This window comes from Lolium perenne, chromosome 1 (assembly GCF_019359855.2).
Source record: "Lolium perenne isolate Kyuss_39 chromosome 1, Kyuss_2.0, whole genome shotgun sequence".
Classification (NCBI taxonomy): domain Eukaryota; kingdom Viridiplantae; phylum Streptophyta; class Magnoliopsida; order Poales; family Poaceae; genus Lolium; species Lolium perenne.
Window position 1 is genome coordinate 262,175,427 of NC_067244.2, and position 23,746 is coordinate 262,199,172.

The 23,746-nt window shown below is 43.6% G+C and overlaps 2 protein-coding genes and 1 long non-coding RNA gene across 3 annotated transcripts; all 3 read right to left on the minus strand.

Annotated features, from left to right (window-relative positions):
• Window positions 1-612: 612 nt before the first annotated feature.
• LOC127327677 (uncharacterized) lies at window positions 613-2,200 on the minus strand. Its single transcript, XM_051354457.2, has 4 exons — window positions 2,110-2,200; window positions 1,375-1,486; window positions 1,134-1,276; window positions 613-1,040 (listed from the first exon to the last, which is right to left on the minus strand). The coding sequence occupies exons 2-4, from the start codon at window positions 1,451-1,453 to the stop codon at window positions 786-788; spliced, it is 477 nt and encodes a 158-aa protein (XP_051210417.1). The 5' UTR covers window positions 1,454-1,486; window positions 2,110-2,200; the 3' UTR covers window positions 613-785.
• A 3,321-nt stretch (window positions 2,201-5,521) lies between these two features.
• Window positions 5,522-9,764, minus strand: LOC127327680 (uncharacterized). The gene is made up of 4 exons (XM_051354475.1): window positions 9,641-9,764; window positions 6,766-6,823; window positions 6,545-6,645; window positions 5,522-5,846 (listed from the first exon to the last, which is right to left on the minus strand). The coding sequence occupies exons 2-4, from the start codon at window positions 6,803-6,805 to the stop codon at window positions 5,589-5,591; spliced, it is 399 nt and encodes a 132-aa protein (XP_051210435.1). The 5' UTR covers window positions 6,806-6,823; window positions 9,641-9,764; the 3' UTR covers window positions 5,522-5,588.
• Window positions 9,765-13,751: 3,987 nt separating this feature from the next.
• LOC127327786 (uncharacterized) lies at window positions 13,752-15,431 on the minus strand. The gene is made up of 4 exons (XR_011750787.1): window positions 15,100-15,431; window positions 14,487-14,603; window positions 14,240-14,385; window positions 13,752-14,141 (listed from the first exon to the last, which is right to left on the minus strand). It is a non-coding gene; the product is annotated as an uncharacterized lncRNA (long non-coding RNA).
• Between the last annotated feature and the right edge of the window lie 8,315 nt (window positions 15,432-23,746).

Genomic DNA, 23,746 nt, shown 5'->3' on the forward strand with positions numbered 1-23,746 from the left:
AAGGTGACCCCCTTTCCTCGTACTTATTTTTCTTTGTGCTGAAGGACTATCAAGCATGTTGCTACATGCCGAAGATAATGATGAGTTGACGGGAGTTGAAAGTTTGTCGTGACGCGCCCGATGATTACACACTTGCTTTTTACGGACGACTCTTCGATTCTGATGGAGGCAAATGAGAACAATGCTCTTATATTAAGGAAAATTTTGGACCTTTCTTGTGACATGAACAAATATGGACATGATTCTCTTGAAAAACTAAATACTAAATGATGGATTATCAAGCCGCAATGCTTCCTCGTTCATATGGATTATGAGTTACTTAGATAAATGCCACTGCAGCTTCCTCGTATTTGAAAAATGATGCTGTAACTTTCAACTTTCTCAAATTGCAGTGGCATTTCTCAATAGGCGGAAGTTGTAGTGGCATCTATCCAATAAACCATGAATTATTGGTTTATGGACAAGAAAAATCCAATATCCATGTTATCACTCTCAAATAATGCAAAATCATCACAGCTTGATCATCCAAAATCTGAATTGTTGTATGTATATTTGAACTAGTATAATAGATGTTAATTAATGAATGAAATTCCCTCATGGATATATGGGGTTGGGGTTTGCAAGGGCCAAAAGGCGCCTTCAAATTATGAGTGCTACATCATCAAACATCCATATAAAAACAACTTACGTGTTTAGGCTATTCATGTTTTCAAATGTGTTAAGGACAATGCATGCATGCCTTTATGAAGATGGGGGGGTGCGAGTCTAGGAACGATACTCTGTTGCTAACCAACATCGGGAGTTTGCACAACACAGTTGGATGTGTCCACTATGAGCCTAACACGCCTTGAGCAGTAGCACATGGTTAACAACTGTCTCTCGGAAACCACTTCAAAATATATATCTGGCTTGCCTTTCCCGATGATTCGCTTGGCCTTATTTGCCTTGAGACCAACAACCTCTGGCCACGAACACCCACGGTATTTGTACATGTTAGATTCTCGGAGCCATCCTCTTTCCTCTGCATCGCCTTCTTCATCCTGAACATTGGCACACGTTAGTTACACGAAGTAATAGCATACACGATGGTGATTTATTTTGTGATTAATGAACAAGTGCTTGATATGCCATACATCTTTCTCCTCCTCTTCCTTTTTATCATAATAATGAACTTCTTCTTCTTCGTCTTCGTCTGATGATGATGATAGATGTTGCTGGTACATCTTTCCTGTAACATTGCTATTCGGCTCCTTCGATGGAGGAGTGGCAGCAAAATCTGAGAGGGGACAAAGGAGTTGAGCAGAGCTGGGAGTACTAATCTAGAGTATTATGTCAAATGTAAGGGGAAAAAAGTACTCTAAAGCAAGTGCTAACCAGCAGGACCGAGGATCCCTGTAGGAGGATCAATTGTTTCAGCTGTTCCCGGTGAAGCTCCATTAACTGGCTCCTCCATTTTGATTTGTCAAACTACCTTTATAATCTGTACCTACAATTTATAGGAAAAGTGTACACATATACAACAACACTTAAAAATTTAAAAAGCACCAATAAAAAGAATTAATCTAGTAGTTACCAGTGACAAGGGGGAAATATTTCTTCTTTTTATTTATCTCGAATAATTCCCTTCCAAGTTACAAACTAAGATTTAAAAAATCATCCAATGGCCTCGTGATAATAATAATTTCTTAAACTGAACACACAGCCGGTTGGGTTTTTCTTTTCCGCTAATACATGAATACAATTTCGCAAAAAAAAAAAATACATGAATACAATCAGTCGCGGTGCTATAATATGACGGTGATATGATGGCTGCCGCTTGTGTTTTACACTTTTGCTACCTTTTTCAGGTGCAGGTTTGTCTCGTGGAAGTTTTGTTCCATTTGTACTAAATCAGTGGCGCTTATTATGGATTGTAGCAAGTAGTCCCAGATTTTTCTACCACATTAATCTATACAATTTCGCGAACACTTAATTTTAGAATGAATGGAGTAATACTTAGGTAAAACAGTTTCGGCACAATAACAGATAGAAGAGGCAAATAGGACAAAAAGGAAAATCGAAGACGAGAGAAGGAGACTAATTGACCTATCGATCGATCAGCGTACGTACCTGGATAATTAGCAGAGAAGCACGGCGGCGGCAGACTGGAGGTGAAAACGGATGGCCGTGGGCGTGTGTTTATAGTTAGGGTAAATGAATTTGTTCGGGCTGTAATTGGATCCGATCGATCCAGGCGTTTTATCCGGGCCGCCCCGGGTGACCTCCTAAATTAACTGCTGCGATTGATGAAAAAAAACGTGTCCACGGCCCGGTACAAGGCCATCAACTAGCGGAGGCCGACGTCGGGACGGCGTGGTGTAGAGGGGCAGCCCGGGGCGGGGCAGAGCAAGGCGCCGATGGCGTCTGCTGGTGAGGGTGGCCATGCTGCGGGGCGGCGACCAGAGGGAGGGGAGGGGCGGCGAGTGGCGCCCTCAGTTTAGAGGAGGCGGCCGCGTCGACGGACGTCTCACGGGAGGGGAGCGGGCTCGCGCGGCGAGCTGCTGCATGCGGCAGGGGAAGTAGGATGTGGCCACGGCACGGAGGAATGCAGTGGCCTACGACGGAGAGATCGAGGAGGCGCGGCGGGATATATAGTTCCTGCAAGCGGGCAAGACGAGTGGGTTCACGTTTACTATAGTAGTAGTTATGTTTTTGGATGGCGGTTTCACCATTTGCAAGTTGTGGAACTAGTTTGCACGTACTGGACTGGGAATAAGTCTAGCGTAATTAGCTCTTCTTTCTCTTTTTATTTTCATCTAATACATGTCATTGGGGACCTGCTCCAAATTTAATGTCTCTTAGTTGGTCATTTTTAATTACTCCTAGTTCTATTTATGTAGTATATTTTTTATTCCTATTTTATCATTTTATATTGAAAATTTCCTAGTGTGTTGAAAACTATGGGTATTTTCGCATCTGGCAATTTGAAAGTATATTATTCTTCGCGTGTTCATTATTGAACGTATCTCTTGATTCCCCACTTTTTCGAGAAATGTAACAAAATTATTTTGGTTATCCAAGGTGAACATTCTGAATTTTTTTTCTTAGCAATAGGTACTTAGCTACTACTATATTCATAAATTGAGTTTCGGTTATATGGAAAATGTAAAAAATATGTTGCAAAATATTTTGAAACATTGAGTTAGGAAAACGTACTACCAGCTTAGTCAAGCTAATCAACAATAAATTATTTATGGCTAAGGTAAGCATGCCTCAACAACTCACATCTCATGCATGATGCTAATTCAAGGACAACCGCATGCGACATTAACTGTTTTTGTTGAATCCATATGTACATAAGACATAGTTTGTCCTAGAAAACAAATAAACAAGTTATATTGATGGTTTGAGTACATATCCTTCATAGATATTTCACTTTCTCTAGAATTTTCTATAACCCTAAAGTGACACATCTTCGAACTTCTATCAATGTCAAAGCTCTCTACTATATATGTATTAAGGCTGTTAAAATAGAAACAAACACATACATATTCCTTTCGTTCAGTTAAATGGCACAAGTTAATTTTCAAAGACATATGATTTTTTTCCTTCTTATTTTATCTCTAGGCTAGAATAATTCGCTCTAGGAAAAATTTGAGATGCAATGTGTGTACAAGGAAACAAATGACACCACTTTGTTTGCAATATGTGCATTAGTTTTGTGCATTTTGATAATACAATAAGTGAATTTTCCATCACAGAGATCAAAATTATGCAATAAAGATAAGAATTTTTACATTGAGTTGTGTTATAATATGTTGTACTTTGTAATACAATAACTAAATTATAATTTTTAAAATTTTATATCGTGTGAGAGAGAAAGAGTTACAAGAAAATAAAAAAGTTTAGTATAAATAAGAGAATCCTCTTTTTACCATTACGAAGTAGAAAAATGATAGCAACTAAAAACAAGTGGCAGTGTTTATTAACCACAATTAAAACTACTCAACCTCCAGCAGAGAATTATTGTTTTACCCTTTGAGACACTACAATTGTTGTTTTACCCTTTGAGACACTACAACTTGACTTACTAGTACGAGTACCCAGTTGCCTCGCTGGGATGCGTACCCGCTAACGCGGAGGCAACACGTGGAAGCCCAGGCACGCAAGCGGAACAACCAGGCGCGTCCGGGTAGAAAACATAGTCGCAGATGTAAAGCACACCCTCGACCAATGACGCTTGTCTCCACTACGGCAGGCCCCGCCCACGTATGCGCCTTACCGCGTTCAGCGGTAAAAAAGGGAGCACATGGCTGAGCACCGTTGGAATAAAGACCCTTCTCGCTGACCAGCACACCCCCCAGCCAAAGGGACCACGACGCAGTGGGAATGAAGACGCAGCGGCCGGGTACACAAGGGGTTGTCCACCACCGGCCTAAGGTTGTTGTGAAAAAGGCTACGCGAAGAGAGGGAATCCGGCGACACAAGCGAGCGCCTGCAGTGCCTCTTTCTGCTGGCCCCGCAAGTGAACGGCCCCACTCGTCATAGACCATGAAGGAGCAACCAAAGGTAAAGAAAAATTTACAGAATCGTGTGGCTGATGTGAAAAGTTGTCACTGTTCAGGGCGAAAGGAACGCCTAGGATGTTTTTGCCCCTTTTGGTGGCTTGTCTGACCGAGTTGTCCACACTACAAGAAAAGTTGCCATGGCCGACGAAGTTGAAGTCGCGCCGTGGTTGCTGGTGCACCATGGCCGACGATTTTGGGTCTCTCTGTGGTGCATGTCAAAACTTTTTTTTCTCTCGTTTTTGAGGCCACCTAGCCCGACGAAAGCGTCCAAAACGTCTCCTATGGTGGCCCGGGATGTGGTGCATCGCGAATTCTCGGGTTCGCCGACCGAGTCAACGCAAATCCGCACGCCCAGGGATGTAGGGCCCAGATGGCAGCCGCTCTAGCATTGTTTTTTTTCTCGATCGCGCCATCTCGTTCAACGCTCTCCGATCGAGCCGTTTACAACTCCATCCAGGAGGTGGTCTTTTCTGTCGATTGTACTCATAGGTGGTCTTTTTTGTCAATTTATTGAGCTAGGTGGTCCTTTGTGCCAAAAATTCGCAACACCTAGGTACAACATGACACTCTGCACACTAAGCCGACGGAAGCAGCACAACACCAATTTGGCCTTCGTCTTTACCATGTCGAGCAAACCAAGGGATCAGACCATGAGTAGTCCAAGATGACTGCGTTACACCGCTTTGGCAACTACCAAGCTATGATCATGATCATCGAGGAAGTGCCCCTATGGGCCGCCATTGAGCAAGATCATCGAGGAAGTGCCCTTGTGGGCCACCGTTGGGGAAAGCTTGTATGGTCATAACCCACCAATCCACGAACTTAACCCCATCAAGTAACAATGGCTATCTGTAAGCTACTTGAATTTGTTAGCGCTAGCTAACACTCTTGTTGCGTATTGTGAAGAATTCAGAAAGTCGGGCATTTAATTAGATGCTCATCAAAAAAGAAAGTCCTCACTAAACAGAGGAAAATTAAACACAAGTCTCCTCATAGTACTCTTTATTTATATACATATGCAATCAAATCCCATGTAATTAGTTAACCAACATGGCGGGTTTTTACAACGCGGTTGTATTTGTCGACTATGAGCCTGACACGCATTGATCTACCATCACAGGTTTGCATTGCGTCTTTCGAGAGGACTTCGAAGTGGAGTTCCGGCTTGCCCTTTCTAATGATCCTCTTAGCCTTGTCTACCTTGAGACCAACGACCTTTGGCCATGACCACCCACGGTATTTGTTAAAATCTGAATAAACTGATCGATAACTTATCCGCTTTGTCTCACCTTGTTGAACCTGAACATAACATAGGTTAAGCGAAATCTTTCTTGTTAGATTGTAAAGTGAAGATCAAAGATATATTCTAAGTTTACCAAAGAAACATGTACACACTTCATACATACTAAAGAGTCAGAAACTCAATTCGGCTTCCGGATGTGTACGATCCCTCTACCACAAAAGCATAGTGTTAAAAAAATTAGACAAAAAAATATTACATGTACATCTCCATAATATATGTGTGTTCATCAAGTTTCACGAAAAATGATATCTTTTGTAGTCTACGTGAAAAAAGAGAAAATTTATCTTGTGACAAGTCTTTATTTTAGCACCGAATTTTATCTTTTTTACACACGCCACACGATAAGTTGATTTTTCATGAGACGACTTTGTGAGCGCGTAGCACATGAAGATGTATGTGCGAAATTTTTATTTCACTTTTTTTAACATTTTAAAATGTGTCTAACATGTATTTTAAAATAAAGGGAGCATACACTCCCATGTGCCAAAACATCGCCCCCAGAGCGTCTAGATTCATCTAAATTTAGATAAATCTAAGATATCCTTTTATAGTTTTATAGACATACGTAGTAGTTTATTTGCATGGTAGGTCAAGCAAATAACGTAGTTGCATATAGCTGAAATGTGCTGAAGAAAAGCTTGTCACTGTAGTATACGTACATCAAAGGAACTATAAAGTGGTAGACAAATCATACCTCTGGTTTCACCGATGATGATGCCGCAGGTATGCTGGGCATCTTTCTTGTAATCTTGGCACCCGGCTTCTGCTGCTCCAGTGGAGAAGCTTCAACAAGATCTAAGTGGGGATCAATGTAGTCTAAATGAGAAGAACGATCTAGAGTATTATACCCAACATGTCCAAAACTAGTCTTCAATAAATAATGGCAACCTGTAGGAGGCTCCAAGGCTCTAGTACCTGGTCCCGGTGAAGCTCCATTGTGACTGTGCTCCTCCATTTTGATTTTTCTCTAGTCCTATATGGTTCAACAATGCAAACACCAGGAGGTATAAGTTGTGGATTCCATTTTTTTTTGAATGAGTAGGGCCCTGAAGGGCTTGGAATTTGCATTAAAACAACAATGGACAACCTTTTTACAGAAAGGACCTCGAAGAAAAAGAAAAATACAACACGGTCTAGCTTTTTTGCGCTAAGCACCATAAAAGACATCACATAAATGCAATCAAGTCCTTGATCACCGCAGATGAAGTTGGGCTCTCACACATGGCCATCCTTGCATCCACTGGGGAAAACACCACCTCGGGACGCTTGGACTTGCTCGGCCACACCGAAGCCATCGAAGATCCTCCAATGGAGGACCAAGAAACTCGAGAAAACATCAAACTCGAGGGCAGCGGTAAACCTCTGTCGTCGCTTCGAAGCTGGTGCAACAGTTGAAGATTCCCCGTGCTACTCCCAAGACCACCTGCAACTCGCACGGGCCACCGTGCTCCTCTTCTCCTTCCTCCTGTCACCAAGGCCAACGACAATGCTAAGAGCCCACTGATACCGTCATTGAAGAAGCAGTCACCAAGAACCAAGACCACATCAACTTGACCTCTGGATCTGCTGGCTTCACTTCAAGATTATTGAAGAGGGAAGATGCGAGGGACAGAGAAACTCCTCCCATCTCCATCTCCAACCTCTAGAGCTCCATGCAGAGGAACAACACCATACCAGTCAACTGAAGCAACTCAAAGGCGTTGGAGACCTAGATCCCTTCGACATAACGACACTCTCCGCTAGTGGAAAAACTAGTAGATCTAGACTATCGTGTTCACAGGGGTCCAGACTCCCCTCTCCCGGAGGAGGGGGAGAGGGGAGCCTACGGAGGGGGAGTGACTCTCAATGCATAGAAGAGAGGATAAAGTGAGACTAGTGTTAGTAACAAAATAGTTGTAGATAAAAAGGTACAAATTGAAGGGAATTTCAATTCACCTCCTGGGTGCATATGCTCCCTCCACCCAATATACATATTCCTAATCTCAACAATCTATGTTTGTTTCTACAGTTTCATGAAAAACGATATTTTTGTGGTTGATGTAAAATACAAAAAACATGTCTCATAAAAAACCTTTATGTTTAGTACCAAAATTTTCTTTTTTTCTGAACAGGGGCTCGGTCCCGAAGGACCGAGAAGCTCTATTGATTAAAAGAGGTAGAAGTACATCTTACAAAGTAGACCATAAGGGAAAAGTAAATTACAAACCAGTCCACACTTTTTGCACTAAGGACCCTAGATCTAAAACAGAAAGCACAAGCGGGTCCAGCTCCATCTCCACCGCAATGCCGCCACACACCACAACCAAGAAAACCAACGCCGGGGCCGCTACCACTTAGGATGGAGCTCCGGGAGCTTGCTGTGATGGAGCTAAGAGGCCTCCTTGATGATATGCTAGCCTAGAGGTTGTTGAACATCAGAAACCACCGGTCGGAAGAAACCGTCGCCGGTGACCGAGGGCAGAGGGGTCGCCCTTCGACCAGCAAAGGCAACAACCAAGCCATGACTGTCGCAGATGCCCTCCAAAGTGAAGCTTCGAAGCTCCCCTACCACTGGTCCGTTGCCCAGCAGCCAAGGAAGACAAGCACCCAGCCTTAAACGTCACCATGATGAGAAAGACATAGCTTGGATTCTTGGCTGCGATCTGAGATAGCAGCACCATTAGGAACCCCATTCAGATCTTGCAACTCCTCCCTCCCTCCACCACCTTGATGACCAGGACGAATCATGGCAAGAAATTTGGGGGCTCCTTACTTATTCAGAGAAGAGAAAGGAGGGGAAAAGGAGCAAGGAGAGCCGAAGCTACTCCTCACCATGGATCCGGCCGAGAGGTGTCAGCATAGGAGCCAACCGCTTCCTCTCCCCAACGAAGAAAGGCAGGAGGGAGAAGAACAGAGGCTCCAGATTTGATCGCCAGATTATTCACCGAGGAAGAAACATGTACTAAAGAACCTACAACCACTAGGAGCCAGACCCCTCTCCCACCCAGTGCTGGCCACCATGGCCGGCGATGGCGAGGGGGAGAGAGGAGGGGGTCAAGGAAGAGAAGCTCCACATGGGTATTCTTGAGGGGGTTAAGTAACTAGTTGTGGATTGACGAAATTTTGTGCTTTCTACACAGCCTAAAGACAAGTCGATGTTTATGAAAGACTTTGTGCGCACGTAATTTTTAACATTTTAAATATATTAAAGATGCATTTAAAAATAAAGAGAGCATATGCACCCAAACGCTAAAGGCATTACTCACAAATTAAAAAGGGCAACTAAAAGAAAATAGTTTTTTATCATTTCAAATCATTCTATCGGATTAATTCGTCAAATATGTGGCCGCGTGCATAGTCGATGCATGAGGCCGGGGAAGCTGATTGGCTCTCCTATATTTACCTTGCAAACAAGTTAAGCCAAAAAAATGGCTGGTTCTGTTTTGTTCATGAATCAATGCATGGTCTGTTCCGTTTTGTCCACTGATTAATCCATGGTCAAACAACACAGCAGACATTTTCGGAAATAATGGAGTAGAAGAATAAATTTGAAGAGTCCCTATTCGCGAGTACTGACATTGTTCGTGAATATAATCGGAGTACCAAGATAATGGTTGCAAATTATATCCATGAATTCTTGTTTGTAAAAAAAGATTTCAATCATATAGAAATTTATGACACATATCGGTCAAAATTCACTCACGCCAAAGGGGAACGCCATGTAAACGAGAACTGTATGCAAAATTAGCCGTGGCACAACCCAAATAGTAAGACAAAAAAGATAGAGATTGGAGAAAGGAGATTAACTTACCATGGTTAAGAGAGGCACGGCGGCGGTAGGACGGAGGGGAAACGGAGAAGAGATGAGCGGACGGCCGTATATTTATAGTCAGTCACGGATTGATTAATTAGTTAGGGCTTATTTGGAGATGGGCTGTAATCGGAGCCGATGGATTAGATCGTGGCATTTTAACAGCCGGCAGGTCCAACCCGTCATACTAAATACTAATACCATGCATGGAACCAACTCGTCTGATATACTATTTTATTGGCCATTAAACTCTCTGTATATCATTAAAAAAAGCCTCTCTGTATATCGTCGATTGGAGCGACCAGAATTAATCAAACTAACCGCGAAGACCGTACCCACATGCATCCATCAGCTACCTGTACAGTGATCTTTACGAAAAATTACGGTTGCTCATGAAATTCTTATAGGAGTACGTTTTTATTTTTGATTTTATAAGGCAATTGATTTGTGTCGCTTGATTAGATAGATAAAGTCACAAAGGTGGCCCAATTTATAAGTAAAACGAGGGGCAAAAAACCATGTATTGTTCTGTTTATTAAAAACCGGACGAAATAACCACACAGAAAAGGAAATCAGTTGCCCAACCATGCAAGGGCCACTACGCCGCACGACCAGCCGTCTTGTAGTCCTCGCTACCTAGATGATGACCAACAAATCACGGAAGTCATGCTAAATCCAGGGCCACCTCCCCAACACAACAACCACATCGAACTTCGGCTTGAGGTCAAACTAGCCGGCTCAGTGAACTTGTTGCCCGCTCAGCTCCATGTCATTCCCCATAGTACTAGGCCACGGCCTGGCTCACTACTAGGAAAAGGCCCATCGCCGGTGCACCAAATTCGGCTATACCGCTGGCGCACCGATGGGAACAAAGTGGTGGTAACGGCTTATCTCCGGTGCACCATCTGGTGCGCCGGCGGTATATTTTTCAGGATTCTAAAAAAGGCTGATAAGATCTAGATCTAGGTCAAGTTCTAGGTCATGACCTCCATTGCCGTGGTCATCTGCTGTTGAAGGGTAGAGTAGGTGGTCGTCGGAGTGAGAGGAGGTGGTCACGGAGAAGCTCGTCGGAGGGTGGTCGCCGGAGTGAGAGGAGGTGGTCGTGGAGAGGAGGAAGAGAGGAGGAGGTGGAGGAGAACAAGAAGAGAAGGAGGGACGAAGAGGGGAGGAGAAGGGAGGAAGAGAGGAGGAGGAGGAGGAGGAGGAGGAAGGAGAAGTGAAAGAGAGAAGGAGAAGTGCAAGGGAGGAGGAGGAGAAGTGAGCCGGCTGATTTGAGCATATATAGCCTAGCTAGGTTACCGCCGGCGCATAAAATATGGTGGTGCGCCGGCGAACAATTTTCTATTTTTTTCATCAAAATCTAAAACCTGGAAAAACTCATGTTTCCATTTTGAATTTGACGAATCAAAAAAATTGTCTAAACGCCCAGAGGGGGTTGAAATCGGATGTAAAATTTTCCGTAGATATATTTTGATATAAAAAAATTCATTAGAGAATGTATGCAACCATAAAAGCCGTTTTACACCAACATGATACCATTTTGCAAAAAAGAAAGTCAAAATTCATTTTTGTTAATTTTCAGTAAAACTAAATGACATAACATATGGGCATCTCGAAGGATTTTTTAAATTTTCTATCTTGCAAAATAGGAGCATACCTTACAGCCGGCGCACCACCATGTTGGTGCGCCGGTGGTAATTTGCCTGGCCGACCCTTATCCCCTGCTCACAAATTCTTCATTGCGTCGGCGGTATTTAGGCACCACCGGCGGTATTTGCAACATGTATATTTCGTTCCATATCATGATACTTATTCCAGATTGTATCATTGTTTTTTGAAAACTAACTTTAGTTCCTGCTTGATTAATATGCCAGTATGACAGATTTTAGAAGCAAACTAACAGTCATTTTGGTGGATTCACATTTGAATGATGATAATATAAGGAATCGAGACTTAGAAGATGATGAAGACCACACATTTGATCCCACGGATTGTGTCATTATGGATGGACCCCCTAAAAACATCAAAACATCAAAACTATCATCATAAATTAGATTCATCTCGCAATCATTGCTTCTCTCAACATCTGCCAATCCAAAGATTTAATAGATGAACTTTGCCTATACATCGGCACACTTGGCGATGTTCCTTCAGTAGGGTAAGCAACATTGTGATTAGGCATGATACACATTTGAAGTGGCTCTTTAAGAAAACTCACTGAACAATATGATTCGAAACAAAATTATTTTACTATAGATTAGAATACGTGCGTGGCATTTGATATTCTCCGGTACAGTCATAACAAATCCATCACATACACGCATCATTTTTTTTTGACATGATAAGAGGCAATTACACGGAGGCTCAAGGTGCATGGCTGAAGAAATCATTGTTTCGAAATAAAATTTTGTTGAGAGAAAACCATACCTCCGCTTTCTCCGACAATAACATCAACATTTGCGTGGTTGCTGGTGGGAGCATGTTCTGCTCCTCCGTTACCCTTGCATTCGTCTCAGATGCTTCCTCCGGCAGCTCATGGACCCCGTGGGAGCCGTGTCGATCTTTCACCATGGTCATTGTCTAGCTCGGAATAGTGTGCAAAAGGGGTTAGAGTTAAGATTGTGCTGGAGAGGGAGAGGGATGGTGGCTCATGCTATGAGGTGGGGCCAGACAGGGTCATTTTAAGCATATAACATCCTCTAACTATATATAAGGCTGACATTGATTAAGCATATAACATCCTCTAACTGTATAGAGGCCCATGAGAAGATGAAGAAAATCATCGTACCTCGGCGATGAGCAAAGGCGGCGGCTGGCGCAGATCAGATGGACTGAATGAGATTATTGTGTGGGTGTGCCTGGCCGGGTGTCAGGTATTTTTTTGTTGGGGTGGCTGAAAAGCCTGAAACGAGGGCCTTGCATCATGGCATGGAACTAGCATTACACACGGGATGCAACGACATTGTCGTAAATTCAGGTAACTTGATAGTCGTTGAAGCAATGAACAATAAGGGCCAATATATCGGTTCAGCAGCTGCTATTCTTTATAATTGTCTTTAGATACCAAAATTTACTGTATTTGTAACACTCCCCAGAGATTAATTGATGCTGCAGATGAGTTAGCGAGGCAGGTTAGATCCTCTCCACGTCTCTGGCTAGATAAACCTCCAGAATTTCTTAAGCCTCATCTTGTAAAGGACCTTCCTATTTTCTGATTAATAAAGGTTACTTTGGCTGTAAAAAGAAATCCTCTCACACTTTCTTAAGGACTCCCAGCTTAAATAAAGTCTATGAAAATATAAACTTAGTACAGTACTTTTTTGAGAGAGGAGAAAACACCTTTACTTAAGTTGATCCCCTGCATGGTCTAGTAAACATTTAGGTTGATCTCGCCTAGAAAAGCTTACTTAAATTGACATATTAAAACAACTTTTCCCTTTTATCCGTAATAAGTGGTGAGAACTTAGTATAAAAATTGTACTAACTTAGTACTAAATCTCCGACACTTATTATGAATCAGAGCAAATAGTACAGAGTACTTCAGTTGATTGAGATGCAAGAGGGGTCAGCCAAACGTCCAAAACATACTGCCCCTGAAAGAATGCTCCTGTTTTGTTTTTATAATCTCGTTATGAAAGGTTGTCCTATATATTTTTCGCGGTGTATATTAAGAACAATCGTGTTCATGAGTGTCCAGCTCTGTTGGTTTTCTATTCTTCGACTTCTTCTCAAGCTATCAAACTACGGAGTGTCAGGTTTTCCCTATAATAGCACATAGTTTGTGTAGATTTTACAAATATCTTACGGCATGCACAAATATCAACAAGATTCTCTTGAAAAACTAGACACTAGATTAAGAAGCCATAATGCTTCGTTGTACATATGAATTACTTGTTTTACGGACAAGAAAAAGGGGGAAATAGATGTTATCACTCTCTACTAATGGAAAACCTCACGGCTTCATCATCCAAAAACTGAATTAATGTATTTATATTTGAACTAGTATAACAGATGCTAATTATGAATGAGATTCCCTCATGCAGAAATGGGATTGGGGTTTGCAACGTACGGCACTTTCAAATTACGAGCGCTACATCACCAAGCATCCATATAAAAACAACTTATGTGTTTTATTGTTTCGACTAGTATTCATAGGTAGGAGTACATGCTTTCAAATGCATTACGAACACTGCATGCCTTCATGAAGCGGGGGTGCGAGTCTGGGCATGGTATTCCGCTGTTGCTAACCAACACGGGGAGTTCGCACAACGCAATTGGATCTACCGACTATGAGCCTAACACGTCTTGAGCAGTAGCACATGGTTAACAACTGTCTCTCTGAAACCACTTCAAAATAGATATCTGGCTTGCCTTTCCGGATGATTCGCTTGGCCTTATTCGCCTTGAGACCAACAACCTCTGGCCACGAACACCCACGGTATTTGAATATGTCATCAGATTCTCGGACCCATGCTCTTATGTCTGCAGCGCCTTCTTGATCCTAGACATTGGCATACATTAGTTAAATAAAACAAAGGAGTGACATACACGATAATTATTTATTTTGTGACTCATAAACAAATGCTTGATATGGCATACATCTTCTTCTTCATCATGTTTTTTTTCATAATCCTCTTCCTCTTCCTCTTCCCCTTCCTCTTTTTCTTCTTCTTCTAGATGTTTCTGATACATCTTTCTTGTAACATTTGTATTCGGCTCCTTCACTGGAGGAGTTCCAGCAAGATCTGAGAAGGGACAAACGAGTTGAGCAGAGCTGCAGGGAGGATTAATCTAGAGTATATGTTATAAACATACGCGAAAATAGTACTCTAAAGCAAGTGCTAACCAGAAGGACCGTCGAGGACACCTGTAGGAGGATCCACTGCTCCAGTTGGTCCTGATGAAGCTCCATGAGCTGGCTCTCCCATTTTGAGTTGTCACACTACCTTTATAATTTACCTACCTACAATGTATAGGAAAAGTGTTCATATGTGATACATATACCACAAGATAGAAATTGTATAGTACCACTAAAAATAAGCATTAAACAGCAAGAAGAAAATACTTCTTCTTTTATTTCAAATAATGCCCTTCGATGTTAAAAACCAAGATTTTAAAAAAAAAAACCATGGCCTCATAAACATACGAGGGAGTACATAAAGTTGAAGTCTTAAACTGGACACACAACCCGGTTGTGTTTTTTTTTCATTAATCCGTGAATTGTGATGTCACGGCTGCCGCTTAATTGTGTTTTACTACTTTTCAGATATACTACTAGTTTGTCTTGTGGAAGTTCAGTTATCTTCTGGAATCATAGAACATGGCTGGTACCAGTACTCCTAGCTAGTGCTTCTTTACAACAGTTTCGGGTCAATAACAGAAAGAACAGGCAATTAGGACGGAAAACGAAAAATCGAAGAAGAGAGATGGGGGATTAACTAGCCTGTCGTCGTAGGTACCTGGATAATTAGCAGAGAAGCACGGCGGCGGCTGAGTGGAGGTGGAAACGGATGGCCGTGGGCGTGTATTTATAGTGTGAGTCACCTTCTAATACGCACCTCTAGCTACGGCCAGAGTTCGACGACGCCTCTTGCTGCGGTGCGCGTCGCCGGACGGCCGGGGGACGGCGACGACAGGATGTGGGGGTCACCGTGGAGTTGAGTGGAGCCAGTCCGGTCTAGGATGCGGAGCAGATGAGCCAGAGGATGGCGCGTCGCGAGCTAGGGGTCGCCGCCGCCCCTGCTGCTCGCGGTCGCGGTGTCTCTGTTCGAGCGAAACGATGGACTAGGTCAAGTTTAGCTGGGCCGCTGGGCCTTTAAAGCGGTGCTCCGTGCTGGGCTGTATTCGGTTAGTTTCGGTATAAACTGCGGTTGTTCGGTTTTAAACCGAATTAACCGAGGGTCATCTGCTAACTGTATCCTTAACTAAAAACTGTAAAAACCGAAATTTCGGGTGCAGTTAGGTTTTTTCAGGTTTGGTTTTCGGTTTTCGGTTTCAGTTCGGTTTTATGCAGCCGGAGTCCCACGTGACAGACTTTTGCCATGGATGGAAAAAAGCATATATCTCCACGGCCAGGTACAAGGGGTTCGGTTCATAAGAAAGCTTTTTTTGCGAAACACCGTACAAACGTCATACGTGCATGTACTTACTCGTATAAACGCATGCATGTATATACTACCTCTATGAGCACCTTCAGGAGACTAAGTATAACAAACTGATTCGGCGGATCTTGAGATTGACGAAATCACCTCGAACGCCTCGCTGTCGATGAAAATGTTGCCTCCACTAAAAAATATTTCGCCTTTTAATAAGACACCAAAGTATCAAACCTGTGATTTAAACTCTAGTGCCCTTCTAACCATTCAATCACATGTTGATTCTCTCGATAAGAGAGCTTTGACTGAACCCACGCATAGCCCGCCCGCCCGCGTTCCAGCGTTCGTGCTCATGCTCGTATTCGTGGTGTTGTGCACACAATTACCTCTATCAATAACAACGATGTTTCTTGTTTCTTTCCGGTATGGCCACTCATTTTTCATAAGAGAGCTTTGAGATTAGTGCTACAAGGTGAAATGTCGAAATCCAAAGTGGGGGTCTAGGAGGGACCCCGTGTGGCCTAGTCCCAGAGATTTTTTACCCTCCACCAATCATTCTTCAGTGGCGGTGCATCAGCGGCGACAACCAGTGTACTAGATACGGGAGGTGATGGCCCACGGCGTGATGCTGAGGGTGTAAGATGGTATGGTATAGTGTTGTTGGGCTAACTCCTAATTTTACCACTGGCACACTTTACAAATCTTCTAGTACTAGGATTAAATCGTTGGTTGTGTTCGTTGGTATGGTTTCACATATGGTTTTAATGATCTATGGTCTCATCTTTGATGATGGTACTACCGATTAAGCTGAAGAAACATGAACATTTTTTGGGATCTCTCAACCACGAGTAGGATGGATGTGGAGGTGCATCTGGGTAAGTGAACTTGATTCCTCCAAGCAATCCTTACTAAACGCTCTCTTGATAGTACATATTTCCTCACGCTCAAAACGAGAAAAGAGCTGGAAAATACCATCTCCATGTTCTAACTATTTGAGGGGCGACAAACCGTCTTGTGCCACTATAAAATGTAACTTCGCACTTAGCACATGATCCACTAATAGCATTATCATCAACACAAAAACACTTAGGGAGGAAAATGCCTTTTAAACCCTGAACGTACACAAGTGAAATTATATTTCTTGAACCTTGGGCACATATCTAACATTCTTGTGCAGCATGTTACCACATCTTCAGTCTTGATCATAATATATCCAATGCCCCCAATGCGCAAAGGCACACCGTTACATTGATAGACATATCTAAAATCACAAGACTTGCAAGTAAAGAAGAAATTATACATATTTGCTGCATGTTGAGATGCATGATGCTAATTCAAGGACAACTGCAAGCAACATTGGATTTTTTTGTTGAATCCAGAAATACATAAGACATACATAGGCATATAGGACAACTAGAATTATTTCGTATAAATTTTGGTGAAGTAATCTTGTTACCGAAAGTTAATGAGGCAGAAAGGATTCAACAATATAGACCTATTTGCCTCTTAAACGTAAGTTTCAAGATTTTCATGAAAGTGGCCACCATTAGACTTAATACGGTTGCGGATCATGTCGTTCAGCCATCACAAACCGCTTTCATGCAAGGAAGAAATATCCTTGATGGAGTGGCGGTTTTGCATGAGACGATACATGAGATGCATACTAAGAAATTAAATATGGTTATTTTAAAATTAGATTTTGAAAAGGCTTATGACAAGGTCAAGTGGTCTTTTCTACAACAGACACTCAGGATGAAAGGTTTTTCTCCTGAATGGCGCGCTTTCATAAATGATTTCGTGTATGGAGGTAGTGTAGCAATTCGGGTTAATGATGACACCGACCATTATTTCCAAACACGAAAAGGGTTACGCCAATATGTCGACGATATAATTTTGTTTATGGATCACGATCTCGAAAAAACTCACAGCCTGAAATTAATTTTGGCGGCTTTTGAGCAGTTGTTTGGTTGTGGGCAAGACCAATTTCCTATTCGCTATTTGGGTATTCCAATTCATTATCAGAGACTTACGATTGCTGAATAAAAAATAGTGGAAGAAAGATTACAGAAGCGTGATACGTCTCCAACGTATCGATAATTTCTTATGTTACATGCAAGTTTTATGACAATACCTACATGTTTTATACATACTTTATGTCATATTTATGCATTTTCCGGCACTAACCTATTAACAAGATGCCGAAGAGCCAGTTGTTGTTTTCTGCTGTTTTTGGTTTCAGAAATCCTAGTAAGGAAATATTCTCGGAATTGGACGAAATCAAAGTCCAGGGGCTTATTTTTCCACGAAGCTTCCAGAACACCGAAAGGGAAACGAAGTGGGGCGACAAGGCGCCGCCACACTAGGGCGGCGCGGCCCAAGGGCCGTGTGGCCCCCTCGTGGCGCCCCTGACCTACCCTTCCGCCTACTTAAAGTCTTCATCGCGAATACCCCAGTACCGAGAGCCACGATACGGAAAACCTTCCAGAGACGCCGCCGCCGCCAATCCCATCTTGGGGGATTCAGGAGATCGCCTCCGGCACCCTGCCGGAGAGGGGAATCATCTCCCGGAGGACTCTTCACCGCCATGGTCACCTCCGGAGTGATGTGTGAGTAGTTCACCCCTGGACTATGGGTCCATAGAAGTAGCTAGATGGTCGTCTTCTCCTCATTGTGCTATCATTGTTGGATCTTGTGAGCTGCCTAACATGATCAAGATCATCTATTTGTAATGCTACATGTTGCGTTTGTTGGGATCCGAATAATATTGAATGCTATGTTATGTTGATTATCAATCCATCATCTATGTGTTGTTTATGATCTTGCATGCTCTCCGTTATTAGTAGAGGCCCTGGCCAAGTCATTACTTGTAACTCCAAGAGGGAGTATTTATGCTCGATAGTGGGTTCATGCCTCCATTAAATGCAGGACGATGTGTGAGAAAGTTCTAAGGTTGTGTATGTGCTGTTGCCACTAAGGATAAAACATCAATGCTATGTCTAAGGATGTATTTGTTGATTACATTACGCACCATACTTAATGCAATTGTCTGTTGTTTGCAACTTAATACTGGAAGGGGTTCGGATGATAACCTGAAGGTGGACTTTTTAGGCATAGATGCATGCTGGATAGCGGTCTATGTACTTTGTCGTAATGCCCAATTAAATCTCACACTACTTGTTGTGGGTATACTTCATGGGTGTACCATCGACAGTGCCTAGATCCGGCAAGCCCGGGTGGCCCACAGACGGTGATGAGGCATGTGGCCCATCGGGCGGCCCAGTTGCTGTTGATCATGCAGGAAGAAGTCCAGCCCAGGATCAGCAGGCCGGATCCGTACCGACCTAGGAGTGACCCGGATCCAGGGAGGCCCATGAGGAACCCGGATCCAGTACGACGTGTATGGAAGGCGGATCCGTGACGTGCACGGCAAGATATTATACCGTAGCTAGGCTATCTGTAATCCGGCTAGGACTCTCCATGTAAACCCTAGATCCGTGCGCCTTTATAAGCCGGATCCCGGGAGCCCTAGAGGCACAACCACAACTCATTGTAACAACGCGAAAGCGCCCAGATAATTCCAGACAAGCAGCAGTAGGCCCTGTCATCGTGCAGGTGTTCCGAAGCTGGGTAAATCGCGTACCACCGTCCCGAGAGCACTCCGCCCTATGGCCCCTACTTCTTCTCCCCCTCGTGAGGATCCCTCCTCCGGGGTACCGTCGATTAGGCAACGACACTACTCATCATAACATGTATGTGCATTGTCATGCCATCTTTATTTGTCAATTGCCCAACTGTAATTTGTTCACCCAACATGCTATTTCTTATGGGAGAGACACCACTAGTGAACTGTGGACCCCGGTCCATTCTTTTACGTCGAATACAATCTACCGCAATACTCGTTCTACTGTTCTCTGCAAACATCATCATGCACACTATACATCTAATCATTTGTTACAGCAAGCCGGTGAGATTGACAACCTCACTGTTAAGTTGGGGCAAAGCACTTTGGTTGTGTTGTGCAGGTTCCACGTTGGCGTCGGAATCCCTGGTGTTGCGCCGCACTACACTCCGCCGCCATCAACCTTCAACGTGCTTCTTGGCTCCTACTGGTTCGATAAACCTTGGTTTCTTACTGAGGGAAAAACTTGCCGCTGTACGCATCATACCTTCCTCTTGGGGTTCCCAACGGACGTGTGCTTTACCGTCACAAGCAGCAAAGCGCCTTAGTAGTTGGAAAGGTAAAATTGTTGTCCCTGGGAGGAAGATTGGTACTCATTAATTCGGTACTGAAAAATATGGTACTGTATATGTTATCATTCTTCCTATTGCCAAAAGGAATTCTGCATAAACTCGATTATTATCGATCCAGATTCTTTTGGCAAGGGGACAGCGAGAAAAAGAAATATCGACTGTTTAAATGGAGTATAGTTTGTAGTCCCAAAGATCAAGGCGGGCTTGGAGTTCATGACCTGGAGGTCAAGAATTCATCTCTGTTGGGTGATAACCCACAAGTATAGGGGATCGCAGCAGTCTTCGCGGGTAGTAAAACCCAATTTATTGATTCGACATAAGGGGAGACAAAGAATACTTAAAAGCCTTAACAGCGGAGTTGTCAATTCAGCTGCACCTAGAAACAGACTTGTTCGCAAGAGTTTATCAGTAGTAACAGTTTTATAGCAGTAGCAGTAGTGAAATAACAGCAGCAGAGTAACAGAGACAGCAGTAGTGATTTTAGTAAACAGCAGGATTAAAATACTGTAGGCACAAGGACGGATAACGGGCGTTGCATGGATGAGAGAAACTCATGTAACAATCAAAGCAGGGCATTTGCAGATAATAATAAAACGGTGTCCAAGTACAAAGCAATCAATAGGCATATGTTCCATATATAGTCGTACGTGCTCGCAATGAGAAACTTGCACAACATCTTTTGTCCTACCAGCCGGTGGCAGCCGGGCCTCTAGGGAATCTACTGGATATTAAGGTACTCCTTTTAATAGAGTACCGGAGCAAAGCATTAACACTCCGTGAACACATGTGATCCTCACATCACCGCCATCCCCTCCGGTTGTCCCGATTTCTGTCACTTCGGGGCCTTTGGTTCCGGACAGCGACATGTGTATACAACTTGCAGGTAAGATCATAAAACAATAAAGGGATTTCTAGTTTCGTGCCCCTGGTTCGTTAGTTGTACTCAGTTTTCCCCAGCCTCTTAACTTTTCCTCAGTTTTCCCCTCCCTCTAGTTTGAAACCCCTTTCAGAGGCTCGGACGGGAGGGTTGCCGTCTGTTCAGAGGCCTTCCGTTACCGGTGACGGCTAGGGAGCCGCGGTGGTTTTGACTTGACCGTTGCTTTCGAAATGTGTTGACTATTGACTGGAAGAGCTGACCCAAAGCTTTCCCCTCCGTCCGAGACTGGAGGAGCTCACACACCGCCCCTCCGCCGCCACGCCATCCTGCCCACCTACCTTATGGCGTCGTCCGCCGCCGAGCCGGCCCCGCCCCCACCACCACCCCCGGGCTCCGCCTCCACCAGATCTGGATCTACCCCTGTCCTCTTTGTAATTCCGTCTGGTGTGCAGACTATTCCCGCCAGCCGTGGAGAAGATTGGGAATCGGAGGGATCTAACGCATGGATTCCATCTGGGTAAGCATCGTCTGCCTATCCCATGTGAATTAACAGTAGGCAGTTTTTGAGCGCCAATCGTTGTTGCTCAACTAACTGCGTTGCTTTTCGAATAGGATGGATCCAGCGCTGGCTTTTCGGCTGGTGGTTAGGCTGGATTCTAGCTTTACGCGTGATTCTAAACGCTGTAAGACTGGGTTTAACTTCCCTGCGGTGGTTGCAACCACCATCTCGTTAACGGATTTCAAAGCTAACATCTACGATAACTACACCGGAGCTCTCTCGATGCGGTTCATTTCGAATATTTCAACAGCTCGGAGGGAAGATTTGTTCCACTAATTTCCGAAGACGATGCGGGATTTCTTTTGCTTTGAATGCTTCTTGCCGGTTCGGTAAAATTCGTATCCATGTGGACAGGGCCAGGCATCATCTCAGTGTTGGGGCATCATCAGGTGGTCGGGCATCATGTCTCTCTACTGCTGCTGCCTCTGCTAATAGTGTGCGCCGTGGCGCTCCTTGTAGGTCCACAGCAGCACCATCTGTCCCCAGTGCTAGTGGTAGCCAGATCGTTCGTACGGTCGATGTGGAGGACGATGCAGACATTGAGGATCAGCCTCCTCAAGATGATGAGGATGAGTTGATGTTTCCTGAATTGGTAGATCGATGCAGTAAGCAGGCAATGGAGGATCAATACATGGAAGATATGGCTTTTGGTGCCAGATTTGATGACACTGATGATGAAGAGAAGAATGAGAATGATGACAGCCTCGTTTTAGCCGATTACGAAGGTGAAGACTTGCCAACAATTGAGTGGAACAGGGAGAATCTGACTTGTAGAAGGCACCGTGTTTCAAACGATGATGGACTGCCGTAATGCAATTACTACATATCACATTCTCACTAAGAATAATTTTGAGGTTATTAAAAGTGAGCCAGGTAGGTTCACAATTAAATGCCCATACCTAAGGTGTAAGTTTAGGCTGCATGCATCCACAATGCGCAGAAGCAGCTTGGTTCAGGTACTACGCCAACCAGTTGTGTATTTAGATCACGGTGTAAAATTTGTTATCTATTAATGACATCCCTTATCATTATGTTTCAGATAAAGAAGAATAAGGAGATCCATAGGTGTCCACCTCTAGGGGGAGAGCCAGAGCTGAAAACAAAGCTAGCGAAGACTAGGTGGTTGGCAGATGTAATCCTAGATTGGCTGAGAGAAAATCCTTCACTTGGTCCAACATCACTCGTAAAAAAGGTGGTTGAGAAGTATAAAATGGAAGTACCTTACATGAGGATGTTCTATGCAAAGGAAATGGCTCTTGACAAGATCAATGGTCCATGGAATGAAAGCTTTCAGTTGCTTTACACTTTCAAAGCTGAAGTGGAGATGGCTAGTCCAGGCAGTGTTGTAGCAATAGACAAGCATACAGTTTCCTACAAATTGAAAAGCGGGAAGGTAATGCACAAGGAATGTTTTAGAAGGGCTTTTGTTTGTTTCAAAGCGTGCTGGAAAGGCTTTTTGGACGGTTGCAGGCCTTATTTGGCCGTGGATGCATCAGCTCTTCATGGCAGGTTTAAAGGACAGCTAGCTGCTTTGCTCTGCAGCTTGATGGACATAATTGGATGTTCCTGTTGCTTATGGGGTTTTGGAGGTTGAGTCACGGGAAAGTTGGACTTGGTTTCTGAGAATTTGCGCGACCTTATAGGTCATCCACCAGGACTTGTTATCCACACAGACGCTTGCAAAGGTTTGGAGACTGCGGTAGAAGCGGTATTCCACAGAGTGGAGCATAGGGAATGTATGCGACACTTGGTACAGAATTTTACAAAGAAATTCAAGGGTAAAGTTTTCTTGACAACCTATGGCCAGCTTCATACACATGCAGCTCTAGGAAGCATCTGTTTCATTTGGATGTGTTGTATAAACAAAAACCTGGGGTGAAGGAGTACTTGGATGAACATCATGGTAGGGTGTGGTCAAGAAGCCAATTCAATGAAATTTGCAAGGTAGACTATGTAACAAGTAACCTTGCGGAGAGTTTCAATTCAAAGGTCAAGTCATTGAAAGGGCTTATGCTGTGGCAAATATTTGATAAGATTAGGCAGATGATCATGATAAAGATCGATCTGCATCAAAGAATTGCATCCACAAATTATGTTGGCCATCTCATGCTCCCATCTTTGATTAAGTCTTTGCATGCCAGGGCAAAACAATTGAGGATGCAATGCGTCAGAAAAGGAATGGAGGCTAAGGTAACCTACACTGACAAAGAAAACAGGCGGTGGAGGTATCCGGTGAGTTTGGTTGATAGGACATGCCATTGTAGGGGATGGCAGATCCGTGGGATACCACTGCATACACGCATTGTTTTTCATGAGTGTTATAG